Source organism: Oncorhynchus mykiss, chromosome 25 (genome assembly GCF_013265735.2).
Source record: "Oncorhynchus mykiss isolate Arlee chromosome 25, USDA_OmykA_1.1, whole genome shotgun sequence".
Classification (NCBI taxonomy): domain Eukaryota; kingdom Metazoa; phylum Chordata; class Actinopteri; order Salmoniformes; family Salmonidae; genus Oncorhynchus; species Oncorhynchus mykiss.
The window spans coordinates 17,508,911-17,531,584 of NC_048589.1; the positions used below are offsets into that span (position 1 = coordinate 17,508,911).

The window sequence follows — 22,674 nt, forward strand, 5'->3', positions numbered from 1 at the left end:
ATTTCAAAGTCCATATGTTCATGACCTGATTCATATAAATGGTGTCAAATTATTTTAAATTCATATTAATCCCTCAAACAGAATATGCTTTGGCAAGATTTTGAGTGATGAAATAAATGTCTAAATGTTCTATAAAAAAATATTTTGAGTAGTAAAGACTCCAGTGGTCATACATATTTCATAGATTCACCAAACACTTAACTATGTTTAGTTATTCCTGGTATATACTACTGGTTATGATTGCAGACAGAGCCCAGAGAATGGGATGGTGCAATATTGAATTAGTCATATTTTGAGAAGGTGCATGCATGGAGATGTCCACGTCACCCAGAGATATGCCCATGCTGTAGAGACCAACACCTAGCGGACTGAAACTTCACTGTTGTAGGCATAATACAGCTAGTGCTATCTAGACTTGCACTGGAAAATCCATTATATTAGTGACCGAAATGTGAAGTAAACTCAACTAAGGAGTATTAGAGAATGGAGACTTTTAACTTGAAAATTTGCAGGATTCCAGAGACTCTGGGTTCAAGCCCAGGCTCTGTCGCAGCCGGCCACGACCGGGAGGTCCATGGGGCAACGCACAATTGGGCTAGCGTCGTCCGGGTTAGGGAGGGTTTGGCCGGTAGAGATATCCTTGTCTCATCGTGCACTAGCGACTCCTGTGGCGGGCCAGGCGCAGTGCACGCTAACCAGGTCGCCAGGTGCATGGTGTTTCCTCCGACACATTGGTGCTGCTGGCTTCCGGGTTGGATGCGCGCTGTGTTAAGAAGCAGTGCGGCTTGGTTGGGTTGTGTTTCGGAGGACGCATGGCTTTCGACCTTCGTCTCTCCTGAGCCCGTACGGGAGTTGTAGCGATGAGACAAGATAGTAACTATTAACAATTGGATACCACGAAATTGGGGAGAAAAGGGGGTAAAATAAAAAATGTGCAGGATTAGGGCTGTTACGGTGACCATATTACCGCCACACCAGCGGTCACGAGTAATGAAGGCAGTCAAATTCCACTTGACCGTTTAGTCATGGTAATTAGGCTTCTCCAAGCTCTGATGTTGCTGATGGTCATTAGTAGCCTACCAAACTTGCTAACTACCTGGTACTCAGCACTCTATTGTCCCGCTAATCACTCTGACATCACTGCAAATGTGATCGGAAATCTAATTAAACACCTAATGAGAGCCCATGAGCTCATGTTGAAAATCTAATCAAACACCTAATGAGAGCCCATGAGCTCATGTTGCACAACATTTCTGTAGGCTATGCAATTGCATGATATGGCTTCTATTAAAAAGAGGAAGATCCCATCAGCTTTTTATAGGCTAGGCCTACTATATTTATATCTCAACATTCCTAATATTAAGCACAGAGCTAGTAAGGTGGAAAAAAACTTCAAGTTTGTTTACGTCATATACACATGTAGTACACAGTGCAATGAAATGCTAACTTGCAGGTATTTACATAGCCTATATGGAAATAACAGACATGATCCAAGCACGTTAACCTGTAGAATGGAATAGGTTATAATATGTCTACAATTCATTTCATTCGGTCAGTTCTACCACCTCAACATTGTTCATTTTAAACAGGGTTAAATATAATATTGTAAAGTTCAGCTTCAGTCCAAAGTGGGACACTGCGTTACTGTCAAAAGATGTGGTTTAGTCAGAAAAACACACTTTCTTTCTGGAACAAAAACCTCTTGGGATGAAGCCCCGGAAACCTAGGCCTAAAGACGCCACTCATAATTCCATTGTTAAATCTTTCCTCTGTCACGTTTGTGTGGTTGTTCTTTAGTATTGCTAGCAATAGTGGATCATATTACGCTGACGTATTACATGTTGTGCAATCATTAAGGGCATGTAGCCTATTTCAATCTTTATGGAACGCAGACCATACCTAGCAGTATAAAACCTGGAGTCTGGCGCACGGTTTACGACTACTGGACCGTTGTCATCTGTAATTAGTGACAGTATTAGGGTAGATTTATAGGACTCCTGTTCAACCCCTGTTGTACACTTTTCTCATGGGTTGAAAAATGAAATTTGTCAAATTTCAGGATCAATCAAACCACTATTTTTTATTCACCAATGCAGTCCGTGTGTAAAGGCTTTCCAAACCTTTTTTTTTTTATCAATTATTTCCAAACCCTAAATAATACAGTACACAGGATCAGAGTATTTTTAAATTGGTGCTGAAAGGAGACGATTATGCGTATATTTAAATGGGATTATTTCATTGATCTCTAATATTCTGAAAATTCTTTCCATATAGTACAGTGAGTCTGTTGAGAAAATTTGAATTAAAGGTACTTTACACCAAATTTAAAAAGGATGGCTTTAGATAAATAATCTGAAAACCCTATTGAATGAGAACACTGCAAAATCTGTTGGTCAGGGTTTTCAGTGATTAAATTGCATTTATCCAGAATGCGCAAGGGAACCACACCTGCAAAGTGCTTTACACACCGGCTCTGTGTTTGGTATGTCATAGGGCTGTTACGGTGACAACTAACAAAACACTTTTTCCAGTATACAATAGAGTTTTATTTTGAAAGTATGTGTGTCACATGCCTATGTGTTCCTCTGAGTGGATGTGCATGCGTCTGTTTGTAAAGGGGAAAGGGGGATATCTAGTAGGTTGTACAACTGAATACCTTCAACTGAAATGTGTCTTCCGCTTTTAACCCAACCCCTCTGAATCAGAGAGGTGCAGGGGGGCTGCCTAAATCAACATCCACGTCTTTGGCGCCCGGGGAACTGGGTTAACTACCTTGCTCACCGGCAGAACGACTTCTTTTGGGGATTCGATCCAGCAACCGCTCGGTTACTGGCCCAACGCTCTAACCACATGTTGAGTGGATATATATGTATGTTTGGCAACACCAAAGGGGGTATACACATGCACTCATAACACCATTATGAAATCTTTCAAAACACTTTCATGAATGTTGCAGTATCAATATGTTTTTTTTTTTTTTTAAGGCCCTCTTCCGGGATCTCTTCTCTTCCCTCTTTACTCTCCTCCCTCCTTTTTAGACGTCCTGATTGTTGAGAACAGCCATCCTGCCGCTCCACCAACTGCTGCTCTAACACCTCCCACAGCCTCTGTAGCCTCTCCTGAAAGCCCTGCAGCACCTAGATGAAGACAACACACATCGCTGTTCCACATACGAGACACAAATATCCTTACATTACCAATTAAAATGATAAATGACTCCCCACACACCTTCTGCAGCTGCTGTAGTCGTTCCTGAAAGCTCTCTCTCCTCGACTCCTCCCTCCCCTTCAGACGCTCCAACAACTGCTGCTCTAACACCTCCCACAGCCTCTGTAGACTCTCCTGAACGCCCTGCAGCACCTAGAGGAAGACCACACACATCGCTGTCCCACATACGATACAAACATACTGTTGTGAAGGATCATGGCTCCTATCCCAATTACCTTCTGGCCTCACCCCGTCCCAGCAACTCACCACACCTGATCAAGCGTTTACCTTACCTACCAAAAGTACCTTGTCCTTTCATGTATGCAATAAAGTGACAACTACTGCTTGCACTTTGACTACTGCCCCATAGTGGTAGCTTACCTACATGAACCAGCCTTAGCCTATACAGTCCTTAGCTCTAGAGGACAAACATTAATTTGACTTACATGACCAATTTATCAATGATAAATGAATCTGACAAACCTCCTGCAGCAGCTGCTGTAGTTGCTTCTGTCTCCTTTCCTTCCTCCTTTTCAGGTGTCCAAGTCCTTGAGGCCAGCCATCCTGCTGTTCCCCCAACTGCTGCTCCAACACCTCCCGCGGCTGCTGTAGCCGTTGCAGAGAGCCCTGCAGCACCTAGAGAAGACCACACACGTCACTATCCCATATATGAGAAACAAACTTGCTTACATTACACTGCCACTCACACACCTGCCGTAGCTGCTGTAGTAGCTGCTGCCGCTCCTGAGAACCCTGCTCCTGCGGCCACCCATCCCAAGGCTCCACTAATCGCAGCTCCAGCACCTCCCACCGCTGCTGTAGCCGCTCCTGAAAGCCCTGCAGCACCTAGGTTGACCACATACACATCTGTCACTGTCCCACATAAAAAATAAAAATAAATCCAAACATCAATGATAAAATATATAGTCATATGATTTAGTAATTTATGACATCACAAACACCAACATTGGCTATCTTTATTTCATCAAAAGATTGTAGGATTCTTCGTATTTACCTGCCGTCTGTAGAGCAGCAACAAGACCTCCTGCTGCTACCCCACCTCCATTTACCACGGCCGCTGCAGACATCATGCTTGCAGCATATGATCCAGCAGCAATCCCACCAGCAGTGAATCCTATCGCTCCTAGGACAACTGGTGCCATTGCCACTGCCGCAACTATGAAGGCCCAGCAGAAACACTTGAGCAAGCAACTAGAAACATACCTGGCCTCGTGTTATAGGAGGTTGACAATAGTATGACTGTCATGTGAATGTTTGGCCTAAACAACAAAACAAAGTAGTAATACATCTGTAAAATTATTTGAAGCTGGTAATTGATCATTTGAATTCATGCTGACTAAATAAATTATCTCACCTGCTCCCACTGTTGCTGTTGCTGCTGCAGCAATTGTACCCGTTCCTAAACGGTAAAGAAAATATTGCTTATTTTACGATAACTTCCTTTTATGGCAACTGAACTTGTAATTCACCCAATCCATCAGAGTAACCTTGGTTGTTGATTGTAAACTAGGTGCTCACCATTTTGGATTCAAAAGGTTAAAGGGCTTTATGCTGCAATTGTTTGTGTGTCAGGGGCTAGGATCAGTCTGTTACAGTTTATCTGGAGTATTTATCCTGTCTTATCCCGGTGTCCTGTGTGATTTTAATTATGCTCCCTCTAACTCTTTTTCTTCTCTCTGAGGACCTGAGCCCTAGGACCATGCCTCAGGACTACCTGCCCTGATGATTCCTTGCTGTCCCCAGTCCACCTGCTGCTGCTCTAGTTTCAATTGTTCTGCCTGTGGCAATGGAACCCTGACCTGCTCACCGGAAGGGCTACCTTGTCCCAGACCTGCTGTTTTTAACTCTCTCTCTCTCTCTCTCTCTCTACTGAATGATCGGCTATGAAAAGCCAACTGACGTGCCATCAGAGTCCCTGGGTTCGCGCCCAGGCTCTGTCGTAACCGGCCGCGACCGGGAGGTCCGTGGGGCGACGCACAATTGGCCTAGCGTCGCCCGGGTTAGGGAGGGCTTGGTCGGTAGGGGTGTCCTTGTCTCATCGCGCACCAGCGACTCCTGTGGCGGGCTGGGCGCAGTGTGCGCTAACCAAGGTGGCCAGGTGCACGGTGTTTCCTCCGGCGCATTGGTGCGGCTGGCTTCCGGGTTGGATGCGTGCTGTGTTAAGAAGCAGTGCGGCTTGGTTAGGTTGTGTATCGGAGGACGCATGACTTTCAACCTTCGTCTCTCCCGAGCCCGTACGGGAGTTGTAGCGATGAGACAAGATAGTAGCTACTACAACAATTGGATACCACGAAATTGGGGAGAAAAAGGAGTCAAATTTAAAAAAAAGAAAAAAAAAAAAGAAAAGCCAACTGACATGTACTCCTGAGGTGCCGACCTGTTGCACCCTCCACAACCACTGTGATTATTATTATTTGCCCCTGCTGGTCATCTATGAACATTTGAACATCTTGGCCATGTACTGTTATAATCTCCACCCGGCACAGCCAGAAGAGGACTGGCCACCCCTTAGAGCCTGGTTCCTCTCTAGGTTTCTTCCTAGTTTCCTGCCTTTCTAGGGAGTTTTTCCTAGCCACCGTGCTTCTAAATTGGCATTGCTTGTTGTTTGGGGTTTTAGGCTGGGTTTCTGTATTGCACTTTGTGACATCGGCTGATGTAAAAAGGGCTTTATAAATCAATTTGATTGAAAAATAAATGTGATTTTAAAAAAGAAAAATGTTCTAGCCCGTCAGTCCACCCTTCATATAGTCCCAAAATGTAATTATATACACTGCATACGAAAGCCTCATAGCTATCCTAATAAAAATACTATATTTACTTCCTGGGAAAAATCTATGATTATGCTTTTTGATGCATCATCATAGATATTTTGAAGGACTTCTGGTCATGCGGAATACCACTTAAACCTATGAGTGTCATGGAGGTGGCTTTGGGACTTTAGTGGGTTTTGGCTCAGTGGGGTAATAGTTTCAAAGAACATGGGTGACCCAAAATGGATACACACAGGATACACATCCTTACATTATAAGAGCAAAGAAGAAAACGACTAAGTCAATCATCAATGATAAATTCTACTCAATAAGTCATATGATCTAAACAGTATAATCACAAACACTACCATTGGCTTCCTTTATTCCATCATGCCATTAAAGCTTTCTTTGATTTTACCTATTGCGGCGCCCCCTGCAGTTGCTCCAGCAGCAACCCCAACAGTAGTCAAACCTGCCACTCCCAGGGCTACTGGTGCCCCCACCACTGCTGCAACTGTGAAGGCCCAGCAGACAAGAGCATGCAACGAGCAAACAACCAAAAACATACATGGCTCCCTGTTATAGGAGGTTTGACAATGGTATCACTATAATGTGAATGACTTAGTCCTAAATGACAAAAGAAAGTAGGAACACAACTGTGAAATTATTTGAAGGTAACACCTAGAAAGGGCTTAACCAATAATGTTCAGAGCATAGACTAGAGATTCCTTTTCCTATACTGACAATTATTGTGCCATTTATATTGTGTTTCTTTTTTCTGGCAATTATTGTTCCATTTACATTGTTTTAACTTATCAAAAGTATGTTTACAATGGATTTTGACCAGAAAGGGTTGTTTTTTTGCAAAAATCAACAAATATAATACAGATCAATCATATAAGTGGAGTTATTGCATCAAATAGAAATACTAAAATAGAAAGACTAAACAGATTATCTTACCTGCACCCATTGTTGCTGCTGCTCCTGTAATGATCATCCTTTTTCCTAATTAGAAAATAAAATATTGCTCTTTTATGATATCCTGCTTGTTGATAAAGATACTGTATGTGTTAGCCAGTAAGTCAACTTGTTATTCACAACAGTAACCTAACCTATTGTAATTTGTTGATAGTGTCACGCCCTGGCCATAGAGAGGCTTTTATTCTCTATTTTGGTTAGGCCAGGGTGTGACTAGTTTCTTTATTTCTATGTTTTCTGTTTCTATGATTTGGTATGGTTCTCAATCAGGGACAGCTGTCTATCATTGTCTCTGACTGGGAATCATACTTAGGCAGCCTGTTTTTCCACCTTAGTTGTGGGTAGTTTACTTTGTTAGTGGCCCGTATAGCCCTAGTAACCTTCACGGTCGTGGTTTTTCTTGGTTTTTTTGGCAACATTTTTAATAAAAATAAATGTACGCTCACCACGCTGCACCTTGGTCCGGTCATTTCCCTGACGACAATCGTGATCGATAGTAAACTAGCTACTCACTATTTGGGATTTGAAAGGTTAATAGGGTGCATTTGACTCATAAACCATCCTCTAATCCAAGGGGGGAAAAGTACGGCTCGCAAAACGTATATTTTTTCTAGCCCTTTTTTCTCCCCAATTTCGTGGTATCCAATTGGTAGTATTGAGAATTTTTCAGAACATGTGTGGCCATTATACATTTCAGGATAGTCAGCAAAACTAGTGCTCTATGTCATTAGACACCATTAGACATGCACCTGTCTGGGGAGTGGACAAGACTGGTTGTTTCTTTAACTGTGGTATGGCCTAATATGTACTGTTGCTATGGTTACACCTCTTGGGTTTTTTCCAGATCCCTAACCCTAACCCTAACCCTTTCAGAGGAGTTGGCAGGATGACATGTCTGCCTATTTCTGTAAAGTGCCAAGGACTGCTGCTGTGGTCCTACATGCATGCACCGGTCTTAAGGTGACATTTTTTTGAACTATAGGTGTGGCTCTACAGTTTCCATGCCCTAATATGAAACCAAACTAAAATGAATAAGGCGATAAGCTAATGGTGGCTAAATGCCAGAGGGGATGAGTCATTAAGAGGAGTTACTATGAGTGTGACTTAACGAGGAAAAATGTATAAGAAGTATGTACCAAGAGTGAAAGTGACTTGATTTCATGAACCAGCTCGGCTTTTATTATGTTGTAATAAATGTCCATTTGAACTCACAGGCTCCGGTATTTGAGAAATATGATTGACTGAATATTTCCACGACAGTAGTTAGTCTTGTCCCATCGCTGCAACTCCCGGATGGACTCTGGAAAAGTGAAGGTGGAGAGCTGTGCGTCCTTCGAAACACAACCCGCACTGCTTCTTGACACAATGCCCGCTTAACCAGGAGGCCAGCCGCACCAATGTGTCGGAGAAAACACCGTACACCTGGCGACCATGTCAGCGTGCATGCACCCGGCTCGCCACAGGATTGCTAGAGCGCGATGGGACAAGAAAATCTCGGCCTGCCAAACTCTCTCCTAACCCGGATGACGCTGGGACAATTGTGCACCGCCTCATGGGTCTCCCAATCACGGCCAGCTGTGACACAGCCTGGGATCAAACCCCGGTCTGTAGTGACACCTCAAGAACAGTGATGCAGTGCCTTAGACCGCTGCGCCACTCGGGAAGCCCCCACAAATTGGTCCCCCAAAAAATGTGGCCCTCCGTTGAATTTCAAAATCCCGATGTGGCCCTCGAGCCAATAAAGTTTGCCCACCCCTCCTCCAGTCCAACCTTCATATATTCCCAAGATATCATTACATTGTGCACTAGAGCCTCACATCTATCCTAATAGAAACCCTACATTTACTACCTGGAAAATATCCATGACACAAAACACATTATCATGGATATTTTCCAGGATTGCTAGTCATACTTAATACTACTGAATAACACCTATGAGTGTCATGGAGTTGGCTTTGTGAGTTTGGTGGGCTTTATCTCAGTGAGATAATACTTGGATGGATACAGACATGTTGCTGTGACCTGGATTCAACACATTATGTTATGTTTTGGTAAATTCCAAAGTGTTGTGTACTTAACACTACCTGGCCAACTATTAAATGTTTTCATAAGTATTTATGAACTTTAAACATTATGGGTGCATGTTGCTATTAGTACAAATGTTGAATATGGTGCTCACATTTTGATGATCAGAATTGTGAAAGTTTTGGGAAGTTCTGTTTGACTCACTGTTCTGTTTGATTCTTTGTGAATCATCCGGGTCCTGAGGCTCCTGACAGTCTTGAGGCTCCTGACAGTCTTGAGGCTCCTGACAGTCTTGAGGCTCCTGACAGTCTTGAGGCTCCTGACAGTCTTGAGGCTCCTGACAGACTTGAGGCTCATGACAGTCTTGCGGCTCCTGACAGTCCTGAGGCTCCTGACAGTCCCGAGGCTCCTGAGCATTGCTGAAGTAAGCATTGAGGGCATCAATCATTGCTGCATATGTTTCAATCGTTGTCAAAGTATTTAAGATGCGCAGTCCCTCCTTCCCAAGGTAAATGTTTAACAGTGCTATCTTCTCTTCCTCTGGCGAGCCTCTTATGTACAACTCAAAATATTCTATCCAGTCATTCCAAGGCGCCTGCGGCTCACCGGGTACCAGCAGAAATTTGGTTGGTGGAGACAAGTTTAATTCTGGTGCCATCTTCGTTTGCTTTGGGTTTAACCGCTTTGGGCTTCAGTCAAATTCTCAGTCAGGGTTGGTGCAACTTCGGGTGAAATTTAGATGCAAACTGCAAAGAGTGGGAGAAAAGTTACAGCATTTGACTCTCTCATTACACACACATTTCAAAAGGCGGGGCAAAGTGCACTCTATAGAGGTAAAGGAAAGTACTGTATTTGGAACATTATTGTGACACAATTCAAATGTAAAATGATGACAACAGATCTTGAATGCTGAACACATCTAATAACAAAAGGTCACATGGAACGTTGAAACATAACGCGTCTACTGTAAAAGCAAATCACCACGCATCGAAAAACGAATGCCCACATCGGATCTAGAAACAACATCTATAACAGATGATGTAGTTGAATATTGAAAGTACACCCCTAAATTACAAATGACTAACTTTAATATTGAAAACACTAAGTAAACACAAGTAAGCTCCAAATGATAGGTATTTTTGCACACACATACATTACCTTAAGTCAGTGGTATTCAAACTTTTTCTGTTTTTTTAATTCGTCGTCACCCCTTTTTTGAGAAAGTTATAATAATAATCTGTACTCAATTCTCATTCATTCTTTTGCCGACCACCCTACATGCGTGCCATCCGATTGGTCGAGGTAATAGCACACATAGGTTATAATGATGAAAGTAATTTTACAAACCTGTGATAATGTTAACCTTCCAGCTACAAGCAGGATCACGCATTCTAAATGGTTTTCTCAGTTTCACTTTCCAGCTTCAGGAACGAGATCTCCGCCCAGTACTCATTTCTGGGAAGTGAGTGTTGGCTCACAGCCAGAGTGACATGTGTGAAGCGAGAGAAACAACTCTGCACACTGTCCTGGGTGAAATAAGACCCAATGCAGACAAAGTGGTTAGTGTGTTTTTTTGACTGGAAGGCAATGGGATTGTGTCGCTTTTGGTCAAGAAAAACATGTGTTGTTCATTAATAACGTTGGATATAACTAAGAGATCTGAGATCCGTACTTGCAAACATAAGCAACAATTTAAAGTTAAACGTCACTCATTGCTTCAGGCCACACCCACCAAACGCGTAAAATGTACCTCAAACTGTTCTAATTTTTTTGCGGAAACGTGTCATTCAGTACAAATCGTACGGGAATGTAGCAAATGTTCAAGCGAACTGAACGCACCTCAGGTCCCATAAGATAACATGGCACAAGTTAGCCCTATGTTAACCTCAAAAGGTGGTAGCCTACTAAATATATCTTGACACAACTTCTCCATCAGCCTGTGAAAGAATTTAGACGTTAAATCCACCAACCAACAGCATTTCTTAAAATAGGTCAACCCTGGCCACGAGAGGGACATTTTAAACCTACAAATTCAAGTTGTACTTGTTCCTTTGGTCCCTAACAAAATGTTGCGTGCCAATATTGCACTGATACATCCTTGACAAGTGGTGCTTTCAAGACAACTGGGAACTGAAAAAAATCATGACATCAGTGATCTTCAGGTAGGAAAGTCTAAGCTCTAGAAAGATGCCAGAGTTTCCGACTTGGAATGCCAAGTTGGATGACCTTTCAACAACAACAAAAATCCCAGTGAAGCAAATTTTTCCCGAGTTCCCAGTAGAGTGGTGAGGAGGAGCTCTGTGGAACCTTTCTTTGATTCCACAAGTAATTTAGCCATTCATTTAAAAAAACATTTATTTAACTAGGCAAGTCAGTTAAGAACAAGTTCTTATTCACAATCACGGCATACCTCGGCCAAACCCTAACAATGCTGGGCCAATTGTGCGCTGCCCTATGAAACTTCCAACCACTCCCGGTTGTGATACATCCTGGAATCTAACCGGGGTCTGTAGTGACGCCTCTAGCACTGAGATGCAGTGCCTTAGACCGCTGAGCAACTCGGGAGCCCTCAAGGTAGTCATTGCGTTTTGTAGAGTTGCTATTTTCTCTAGTTTTCATGTGTCAATAACGTGTGACATTCCTGGATTCCTCATTATATGAATGAAGTCCGATTTAAATCAACAAATGCAATAGTCAGTTTAAAAATTGTTAAGGGTACAAAAATGTGTACATACCTTACCTGTCTGTGTTGCCAAAATCACTACATATCCCATCAAGCCTAGCGGGGATAGGCTGCCCGTTGTCACAGTTCCAATGGTGCGTTCTAGACAACGTAGAACTCATAAAAAAATAGAGTCAAATAGTGACATCAGTGATCTTTAGGTTAGAAAGTCTAAGCTCGAGTAAGATGCCTGAATTTCCGACTTGGAATTATGAGTTGCAAGTTCCCAGTTGCCTTGAACAGAACAGTCAGAAATGTCCAGCTAACCCTACGCCAATGACACTGGTAGATCTCAAAACTGAATTTGGTCCTATGGGACTCCAAATCTCAGCCAGATGTGATGCAGCCTGGATTTGAACCAGGGACTGGAGTGACACCTCTTGCACTGAGATACACTCGTGTCACATATCAGTGTGCAAACAATGTAAAAAAAATAATTTATTGGGTTAATAAAGCAGCATACAGACCATCTCTATTTTGCCTTTCTGAGTAAGGCAGCTTCAAAATGCAGGTGTTTCAGCTTAGCACAGTGCTTTCTGTGATGGAGGGGCAGCCAGCAGAAAATATAGAGCGCAGGGGTTGGCAAGCTTCTCTAGTTGCACCATGATTGGCTCAGTGTTCTGTCACTCATGGGGACACTACATCACAGCAAAATCTACAGGGAGAGCTAGAAAGTTCAAACCCACTTGGGTGCTGCCCTAGATTTACATTAGAAGTGCCCATCCAAGAAGGCTCAAGGTCCTTGGCCACAGATTAAATGACATCAAATCACATATCTACCGTAGTTTTGATTGGACTGATCATGTCAACCTCATACTTTCAAAATCTTAGCTAGCAAGCTAGACAAGCAGTCATCATCATGAATCAAGTTGACAATCTACTGGCAAATCCTTTTCCATCCTTGTCATATGAAGATAAATTATATATATATATATATATAAAACATATTGGTGCTCATTGGCCATTGGACATAAACATTAGACAACAAGTGGAAATTGCAAATTCACCAATGAGTGTTTTGGAAGGAATCAGTGGCTAACTGCAAGGGTTGCCAAGCCATCACTATTTTGCTTCCCCTGCCTTCAATTCAATGGAGAGGGTGTGGTCTAAGTCTTAAAAGCTTAAAAGGATAAACATTCACACGCAACACCATGGGCCAGAAAAGGTTGAATACATTGGTCATGCTGTCAATCCAGCATGACTTCTGCTTCGTTCAAAACAACTGGGTACTCTCAGACTTCAGTGAGTTCAAGACAACTGGGAAATCGGGAAAAATGATCTCCGACTGTGTGAATACCTTTTGAACCGTCAACCAACTCAGAATTCCAAGTCGGAAACTCGGGCCTCTTTCCAGAGCTCCGACCTGAAGATCACTGACGTCATGATTCAACCTTGTTTTTTTCCAGAGTTCCCAGTTGTCTTGAAATAACCTTAATTCTAGAGAATGCCAGTGTCACGGTCGTCCTCCTCTTCATCTGAAGAGGAGAGGCAAGATGGATCAGAAGACCAAAATGCAGCGTGGTAAGTGTCCATGGTAAATCTTTAATCAAGAAAGTACTGAACACTGAAAACTATACAAAACCAGTAAACAAAATAACAACTGTGACGCTGACGCGAGCTGCGCTGAAACAAGCCATCAACATAGACAATCACCCACAAACAAACAGTGCAACCCAGGCTACCTAAGTATGATTCTCAATCAGAGACAACTAATGACACCTGCCTCTGATTGAGAACCATACTAGGCCGAAACATAGAAATCCCCAAATCATAGAAAATCAAACATAGACTGCCCACCCAACTCACGCCCTGACCATACTAACTAAATACAAAAACAAAGGAATAAAGGTCAGAACGTGACAGCCAGACTTTGATGGGGGTGCTGCAGCACCCTCAGCACCCCCAGGGTTGTTGAGTAACAGATTACATGTAATCCCTTACATGTAAGGGATTACCAAAAACTGGTTACTGTAATCTGTTACGTTACCAGCAAAAATATTGTAATCAGATTACAGATACTTTTGAAAAACTAGATGATTACATCGAGGATTACTTTTAAATTCAGAAAATATGTTGGCGGAAAAAAATCTTTGACATTTCTTTGTTTTCTCAATGACATTCAAATGACATTGAAAAAAGGCACATGTTTAAATTTGTTCCACCTGAGCGAGTCTGACCACAAGTCAGAGACCACTATGATGACACACCACATGTGTTTGATGAACCGTAGGAAAAGAGCAGTAATAGGCTTTTGTAGGCTACAGACCAAGCTATGTCTTCAAATGGTGTGACTGCTGTCGGCATACAAAGATTATCCAATTTGAATAAATGCTAGGAGGTAAGAATGACAGCAGTGGTGTTGTCTACGGCGATACGGGTATAATTTATTATGGATATCTACATAGCGCATTGATGTGAATCACACTGCTGCTCTCTCATTTAGCTACTTGCGCCTTACGGATTGTGGTTGTTGTCGATGGCTGTTCACAAATCTAAATGTGTATTTGAACCCAATAATGGTTGAATTCAAGAAGTGAAGAGGCGTCTCTGTCCAGTGTCTGTGTTCTTTTGCCCATCTTAATCTTTTATTTTTATTGGCCAGTCTGATATGTCTTTTTCTAAGCAACTCTGCCGAGTTTCCTCTTCACTGTTGACGTTGAGACTGGTGTTTTGCAGGTACTATTTAATGAAGCTGCCAGTTGAGGACTTTTCCTCTTGCTCAGTTGTGCACCGGGGCCTCCCACTCCTCTTTCTATTCTGGTTAGAGCCCGTTTGCGTTGTTCTGTGAAGAGAGTAGTACACAGCGTTGTACGAGATCTTTAGTTTCTTGGCAATTTGGGGCGGCAGGGTAGCCTAGTGGTTAGAGTGTTGGACTAGTAACCGGAAGGTTGCGAGTTCAAACCCCCGAGCTGACAAGGTACAAATCTGTCGTTCTGCCCCTGAACAGGCAGTTAACCCACTGTTCCCAGGCCGTCATTGAAAATAAGAATTTGTTCTTAACTGACTTGCCTGGTTAAATAAAGGTAAAATTAAAAAAAAAAAAAAAAAAAAAAAAATTCTCACATGGTATTCCTTCATTTCTCAGAACAAGAATAGACTGACGAGTTTCAGAAGAAAGTTATTTGTTTCTGGCCATTTTGAGCCTGTAATCGAATTCACAAATGCTGATGCTCCAGAAACTCAACTAGTCAAAAGAAGGCCAGTTTTGTTGCTTCTTTAATCATAACAGTTTTCAGATGTGCTAACATAATTGCAAAAGGGTTTTCTAATGATCAATTAGCCTTTTAAAATGATCAACTCAGATTGGCTAACACAACGTGCCATTGGAACACAGAAGTGATGGTTGCTGATAATGGGCCTCTGTACGCCTAGATAATCCATAAAAAATCAGCCGTTTCCAGCTACAGTAGTTATTTACAACAATATAATGTCTACACTGTTTTTCTTATGTTATTGTAATGGACCAAAAACGTGATTTTCTTTCAAAAACATGAACATTTCTAAGTGGCCCCAAACTTTTGAACGGTAGTGTATATCCATTGATTCTTGAAGAATATAACTTATAAATGCCTCATGAGCTTAGTTCAGTTGTCACACTCCATGAGAACCCAAAATATAAGCTTGTCCATTTTGTTATTGTTTCATCTGTGGATTTGCCCTTTAAACAGCTGCATATTATCAAGATATCAAAGTGTCACCATTTTTCACATGTAAATAGTACTTTTCAGTAGTGCTCAAAGCATGCCATTCCATGAGCGCAGCATTTATTTTTCAACTCAAATCAATGAGCCCAATCAGTCCTCCATGACAACAAATCATTAACAACAGAGTAGGGCTGGCTAATAAATCCTTAGTCCTATTCTTAAAGATCAAGGTGCATAACATTTATTGGAGTGACTGGAATTCTGATAGACTTTGGTTTTTAATGTAAAGATATAATTTAATCGTATGTAGTAAAAAGTGATGGGTTAGAAGAAGCCTACATAACCAACCCATAAAGTAAAATGTAACATCCATATATGGCCAGCTAAGTAAACTTTAACATTGATTTATCCTAAAAGTAACGGAATGTACTCAGATTACATTACTGAGTTTGTGGTAATCAAAAAGTTACGTTACTGATTACAGTTTTGGACAGGTAACTAGTAACTGTAACAGATTACAATTAGAAGGTAACCTACCCAACTCTGAGCACCCCATACTTCCCACAGTTATGCTTTAATTGGAAAAATATAAATGAGGTCCTTAGAACATGTAAGTTTATCAACAATGAAGGCTATCATTGCAGTCATGAAGGCTATCATTGTCGTCATCGCTTCTCTGTGGCACACAGCGCATAAAGCAGATGTTGACTCGCAATTGATAGTGTACCTTAACCATAGATTGTAACAGTGGGTTCCAGCCCCCTCCACAGCAAGCTTTTTTTTGTTGAGGAGAAAACTGTTAACTGCTGGTCCTTATGCTCGATTCAAAACGCATTACGATGTAGATGAATATAATAATGCATAGCGGCTAGCCTAGATGTACATGTAGCCTACACAAGACTTGTCGATTTTGAGTCCTGCAGACTCGTGATGAACGTCTTTAATAAGCCTAAGTGTCCCGCTAGCGGAACAACTTCCGGTGAAACTGGAGGGCTCGCAATTCAAGTAAATAATCATAAAAATGATGGACATTAAACATTTAGATACATATAAATGTCTAATATCGGTTGAAGCTTAAATTCTTGTAAATCTAACTGCACTGTCCGGTTTACAGTAGCTATTACAGCGAAAACATGCCATGCGATTGATTGAGGATGGTTTCATAAATTCACAAATAGCGATTAAATGTTCACTTACTTTTGGAAAATCTTCCTCTGATTTGTCATCCAAAGGGTCCCAGCTATAATATGTAGTGTCGTTTTGTTAGATAAAATCCTTCTTTATATCCCAAAAGGTCTGTTTAGTTGGTGCCATCGATTTGAGTAATCTACTCGTTCCTCAGATACCCTAAAATGTAATCAAACTATAATATTTCTTAGGGAAAGAAGTCTTTTCAATAGGAAACCGATTTTAGCAGGTGCGTCTTGTATTCATGGCGTGCGCAAACACGAATTTCCAAGACTGTGTCCCTGTACTAAAACTGATATTTCTTATTCGTTTTGTAAGTTACAAGCCTGGAACCTTGAACATAGACTGCTGACACCCTGTGGAAGCCATAGGAATTGCATCCAGGGAGCTAATTTTCAGTATGCCCTTAAACTTGATGGTCTCTCAAAATAAAACAATTCTGGTTGTTTTATCTTTGGATTTTCTCCTACCATATCTATTGTGTTATATTCTCCTACATTATTTTAACATTTCTACAAACTACATAGTGTTTTCTTTCTAATGGTACCAATCATATGCATATCCTGGCTTCAGGGCCTGAGCAACAGGCAGTTTATTTGGGCACGTCAGTCAGGCGGAAATTTAGAAAAATAGACTCTAGCCTGAAGAATATTTATAATATTAATCTTAATTAATTAAAGATAATCAGAATTACCAGTGTCATCTTTGCTCACTTTATCCAATGGTGCACGGTCCTCCAGACTCCATTCTTCCTGCAGGGAACCAGCCAGAACACTTTGAAGCTCTGTTAGGTGCCCTTGCCCGACCAACCCATCTTGATCAGCTGGAGCGATGGAATAAACAGCTCATGGTCCTCTGGCCATCGCACTACCCAATAGAGTGTCAGGCCATAGGCGTCCTGGATCTTGTTGTGACCTCTGACCGAATGATTTCTGGTGTAGACCAGTTCTCCTTCCCTTAGTTGTGGGTCGCTCACTTGACTTCGATACCTCTGATCTCTGAGCTGCTTCCTTGCATTCAGCCACTGCTGCGCATGGTCATGTGCTTCTCCCGTGGACTCCTGGTGCTCCTACACCCAATCCTCCACATTGCCCTCTCCAGAATCCTCTCTGTCCATACCAAGCAAAAAGTCAACAGGCAGACAAGTGGACTGATCAACCGTATGCATTGGTTACCTGATGGAGGTGGTGACGTCAGCGCCTCTTTTGGTCAGAGGGCAAGGTCATGAAGGATCCAGTTGAAGCGCTCACACTGACCGTTACCCTGGGGGCTGGTATTGGGTTGTGGAGTTTGCACAGTTGCTGGATCAAGTTGCTCTAAAAATGTTGCACTTGTTCCAAATTGATCCGACACGGTGGGCCGAACAGATATAGCCAATGCTTCACCAGAACCTCAGCAACCGTACCTGCCCGCAGATCCTTGGAAGGGATTTCCTGCATGCACTTGAAAAACACATTAGTAACAGGAGAACATTCTGGATTCCATTGCTAGCTGGCTCTAGTACAGTGAAATCTATAGCTAGGACTTCATGGGGGCATATAAAGAGATTGACCTTTGGCTGAATTGCTTTAGGTAGAATGCACCTCCAACACGTTCTGCACCATTTTCTCAAAGTCTCCAGACAAGCTTGGTCAGTAACAGTTTGACCGTACCAATTGCAAAGTGCACTCCACCACTTGGTGCCCATGATTGTTGTGAAGACTGATACCTTTATACTTATGGTGACACTGTGGCAGTACGAGATGGTACTTCTTCTTGCCTCCATCAGAGGCATAGTTTTGTCGGGAACAACACAGTTGCTACCTCTGACGAACAAGCTCCTTTGTACGTCCACCCAATTTCTCTCTCTCCATTGGGCCTGGAGATCTGGCATCCTTCCAGTATGTCAGGAATGGTCCAATGACTATATCTCGCTTCTGCAAAACAGTCAAGTCTGCCTGCGAACAACCAGGAAGAGCAGAAATCTCACATTGAACACTTGACAACTTTCTTACTGGTTCATCCTCTCCACTTGTCACCACCTCCTCTAGTTCGCCTGGCTTCACATACTGGCGGGACAGTGCATCAGCATTTCCATTCCTAGATCAAGGGCAATACATAAGAATGAGGTCAAAAGAGGCCAACTGGGAGGCCCACCGTTGCTTGATTGCCTTGTTCAGATGACACAACTTGTCACGACTTCCACCGAAGTTGGTTCCTCACCTTGTTCAGGTGGCGTTCGGCTGTCGACGTCACCGATCTTCTAGCCATCGCCGATCCACCTTTAATTTTCTATTTGTTTTGTCTTGTTTTCCCACACACCTGGTTGACATTCCCTCATTATTTGACGTGTATATAACCCTCTGTTCCCCCCATGTCTGTGTGTGGAATTGCTTGTTGTAGTGTTTTGTGCATTTCTGACTGGTTGGCGACGGGTTGTTTCAACCCGTATTTTGTTGTTCTGGGTGCAGTTTGTTTTTGCATCATTAAAGTGCTCCGGCTTTTGCCCATTTCTGCTCTCCTGCGCCTGACTTCCGTGCGGCCAGTTACGCACCGCTTACACAACTGCTTGTTATCTGTAAATACTTTAAAGGGGGTTCATAGGAAGTACTCTTTGAACTTTTCTGTAACAGCCCACTTAAGGGCCAGGAACTCAAGCTTCATGGAGATATAATTCTCCATGTTCCTCTCAGTGGGTTTGAGCGCTCTGATAACAAAGGCGATAGATCTGCGCCTCCCCCCCTGGCTGGCATCAATCACTAATACAACAAGCTTCTGTAAGTCAGCATAAACTAGAATAGGTGCTGATATGAAAGCTTGTCTGAGCTGGTGGGAACATGCCTCGCATTCTATGGTCCAAGCCCATGTCAGTGATTTCCTAAGGTTATAGCACCGGTTCCAATCCAAGTGCCAATGCCGTTTATCAAACTCCAGATGGTGCTATAGTCGGATTACCTGAACATAGAGCTCTTTGGGCAGGCACATCAGTGGTGGGTTTGACATCGAAAAACTAAAGCATATGCAGAAAAGTATTTAATACCTACGGTAGAATATGGTGAGGCACTTTATATCTTATGAGGTTATTTTGCTTCCACTGGTCCCTGTGGCCCTTGTTAAGATTGCCCTGTGAGTTTGGCCTACTGGACATTATCAAAATTCTGGTGCAGTTCAGCACCGACCCTGATGTGTCTGACGCCTGGGAGAACAGTGCCCTGATGTGCACCGGCCACAGCCAGGAGCTGGATTTCCTGTTAACTTCTTAGTGATTCCTTCGAGCGCCAATCTTTTGACAACACCTAGTGAAATAGCAGCGCGCCAAATTCAAAACAGAAATACTCATAATAATAATTCATAAAACATACAAGTGTTATACACCGATTTAAAGATGAACTTCTTGTTAATCTAGCCATAGTATCAGATTTCAAAAAGACTTTACGGCGAAAGCAAACCATGCTATTATCTGAGGACAGCACCCCATCAAACATACACATGAAAATCATAATTCAACCCGCCAGGCACAACACAAAAGTCAGAAATAACATATAACTCATGCCTTACCTTTGAAGATCTTCTTCTGTTGGCACTCCAATATGTCCATTAAACATCACAAATAGTCCTTTTGTTCGATTAATTCTGTCGTTATATCCCCAAAATGTCCATTTATTTGACGCGTTTGATTCTGAAAATACACCGGTTCCAACTTGCGCAATATGACTACAAAGTATCTAATAAGTTACCTGTAAACTTGATCCAGACATTTCAAACAAATTTCCTAATACAACTTTAGGCAATTAAGACGGGATAAACTGCGTTCAATAGCGGATAAAAACAAAGTGGAGCGAGCTTTCAGGTCATGCGCCTCTAACAAACAGTACACTTCACTCGACCCTCGTTCTGAACTGCCTTACTTCTTAATTTCTCAAAGGAAAAACATCAACCAATTTCTAAAGACTGTTGACATCCAGTGGAAGTGACAGGAACAGCAAGCAAGGGCCTTAGAAATCTTGATCTCCTTAGAAAACCATTGAAAAGAGAGTGACCTCAAAACAAAAATCCTAGATGGTTTGTCCTCGGGGTTTCGCCTGCCAAATAAGTTCTGTTATACTCACAGACATCATTCAAACAGTTTTAGTTTTCTATCCAAATCTACTAATAATATGCATATCCTAGCTTCTGGGCCTGAGTAGCAGGCAGTTTACTTTGGGCACACTTTTCATCCGGACATGAAAATATTGCCCCCTAACCTTAAGAAGTTTTAAGGGCTTTCAAAGGAATAGGCCTGAGGCTGGCCTGCGCCAACCAGTCTGGGCACTCTTCCATCCAGGTGGCCAACTTCTTTGGGCACGGAAAGTATGTCCAGACCCTGAACTCTGGGAGAAAGAAGGTGGTGCCAGATGAGGAGAGGTCGGCATCGGGAAGGGGGCAGGGGCCGAATGGTGACAGCCCAACAAGCTCTCTAAACCCTCTGGGGCAAAGCAAAGTAATTTCACCTCCACCTCCTGAGCAACAAAAAGCAGTTTTATCAGGGTAACGTACTTGACAAGAGCCTATCAGCAAGGAAATTAAAGATAGCCTTGCTGCAGGACAAAATATCCCTAATAGCCCATGTCAAGAGAGCACCTGTGAAGTGACTAACAATGCTGACAAAACTGTCTCCACACCAAAAGCACTTTTAAACGGCAAAGTCAATCTCCGAGAGCGCCCGAGGATTCCACTAGGGCGCCAAAAGATGAAAATAATGACGTTGCACAATCAAGTAGGAGAGGGAGTCAGAAGCATGGCAGCCTTCCCGCCGAAAGGGCGACTAAACCAGCTCCACTTCCACAGAGCAGAGATGGAGTCGGAGATTCCTGTCAGTCCCCCAGGGTTCACCGGGCTGGGGACCAGATTACTGCACCGATTCACCACCCCTAAATTCATGAGACTGGTAAATAACTGTTCCTCCGGTTCCTCACAGGGCAAAGGGAGGATGTCCTGGGATAAAACTTTCCCTTTTCTCAAAACACCAGAAGGTTTACAGTCAGCCAAGTGGGACAGCATCAGCGGGTTGAAGTGTGAATTTGAGAGCAGTGTCTCCCTCGAGTAAAAGGAAAACTGACTGTTCAATTTGGAAAATTAGAGGCGGTCCATTTGATAAAGCACTTTAGATTCCACATGTTCAAACAGTATGGTAACTAAGGAATATATTCCAATGCCTTGTCTGTAGATTCAAATCATGTGCTATTTGCATAAATCGTAATAATGGCAATGTTGCTTTTATCTGACAAAATAATAATATCTTACACTATTATTGAAATATGTAGTGTATATTCTAATTATAATGTAAACTTATTTATAATGAATAATGTTGTTAATATGCACAGGCTATGCTATATGAATTGTAATACATTTATACAAATATTTCCAAATGTGACAGAATTCTCATTTCTGCATTTTATATTATCTTTGAAGTAGAGTAGAGATAGAGAGAGAGAGAGAGACAGAGAAAGATGCTCTTGTGTGAAAGGGGATATTAAACATCAAACTCAATTGGAACAAAATAGCGGTGGTTTGTTGATAAATAGCAGTGATTAGTTGATAAATAGCAGTGATTAGTTGATAAATAGCAGTGATTAGTTGATAAATAGCAGTGATTAGTTGATCAAGATCAAGAGTTAATATGCATTATTTATTGATTTTTACAAAATGTCATAAATGTCCTACATAGAAATACAAATACATTAAATATATTGTATCACTGGTAAGAATACAAAGACAATGTGCAAGGTGTTCTCAGCTGGTGGACGTTCTTCAGCAATCACATGCCAAGCCTGTGTGCTTTATCTTTGCAAACCAATGCAAATGCTGTCACGCATACATTTTCTGTAGCAACACACACATTCTGTAGTTTAAAAAGTTGGTTGCAACACAGTGGAAGGGATGGTTGAGGCAAACACTAAAACAGCATCCAGGCATAAACACACACTTAAAAAAATTAAGTTAAATTCATACCATATACACTACCGTTCAAAAGTTTGGAGTCACTTAGAAATGTCCTTGTTTTGAAAGAAAAGCACTTTTATTTGTCCATTAAAATAACATCAAATTGATCAGAAATACAGTGTAGACATTGTTAATGTTGTAAATGACTATTGTAGCTGGAAACAGCTGATTTTTGATG

At 42.1% G+C, this 22,674-nt stretch overlaps 1 protein-coding gene across 3 annotated transcripts; it reads right to left on the bottom strand.

The window, feature by feature from the left end:
• Positions 1–1,380: 1,380 nt before the first annotated feature.
• Positions 1,381–10,480, bottom strand: LOC110505470 (spidroin-1). 3 transcript variants are annotated; one of them, XM_021584706.2, is made up of 10 exons: positions 10,329–10,480; positions 9,186–9,727; positions 6,939–6,983; positions 6,397–6,492; positions 4,583–4,627; positions 4,223–4,384; positions 3,919–4,053; positions 3,691–3,843; positions 3,229–3,360; positions 1,381–3,137 (listed from the first exon to the last, which is right to left on the bottom strand). In XM_021584706.2, the coding sequence occupies exons 2-10, from the start codon at positions 9,637–9,639 to the stop codon at positions 3,016–3,018; spliced, it is 1,344 nt and encodes a 447-aa protein (XP_021440381.2). In that variant the 5' UTR covers positions 9,640–9,727; positions 10,329–10,480; the 3' UTR covers positions 1,381–3,015. The 3 variants fall into 3 exon arrangements, with proteins under 3 accessions (XP_021440381.2, XP_021440382.2, XP_036818855.1); XM_021584707.2 differs by having other exon boundaries at positions 10,140–10,415; XM_036962960.1 differs by lacking the exon at positions 6,397–6,492.
• Between the last annotated feature and the right edge of the window lie 12,194 nt (positions 10,481–22,674).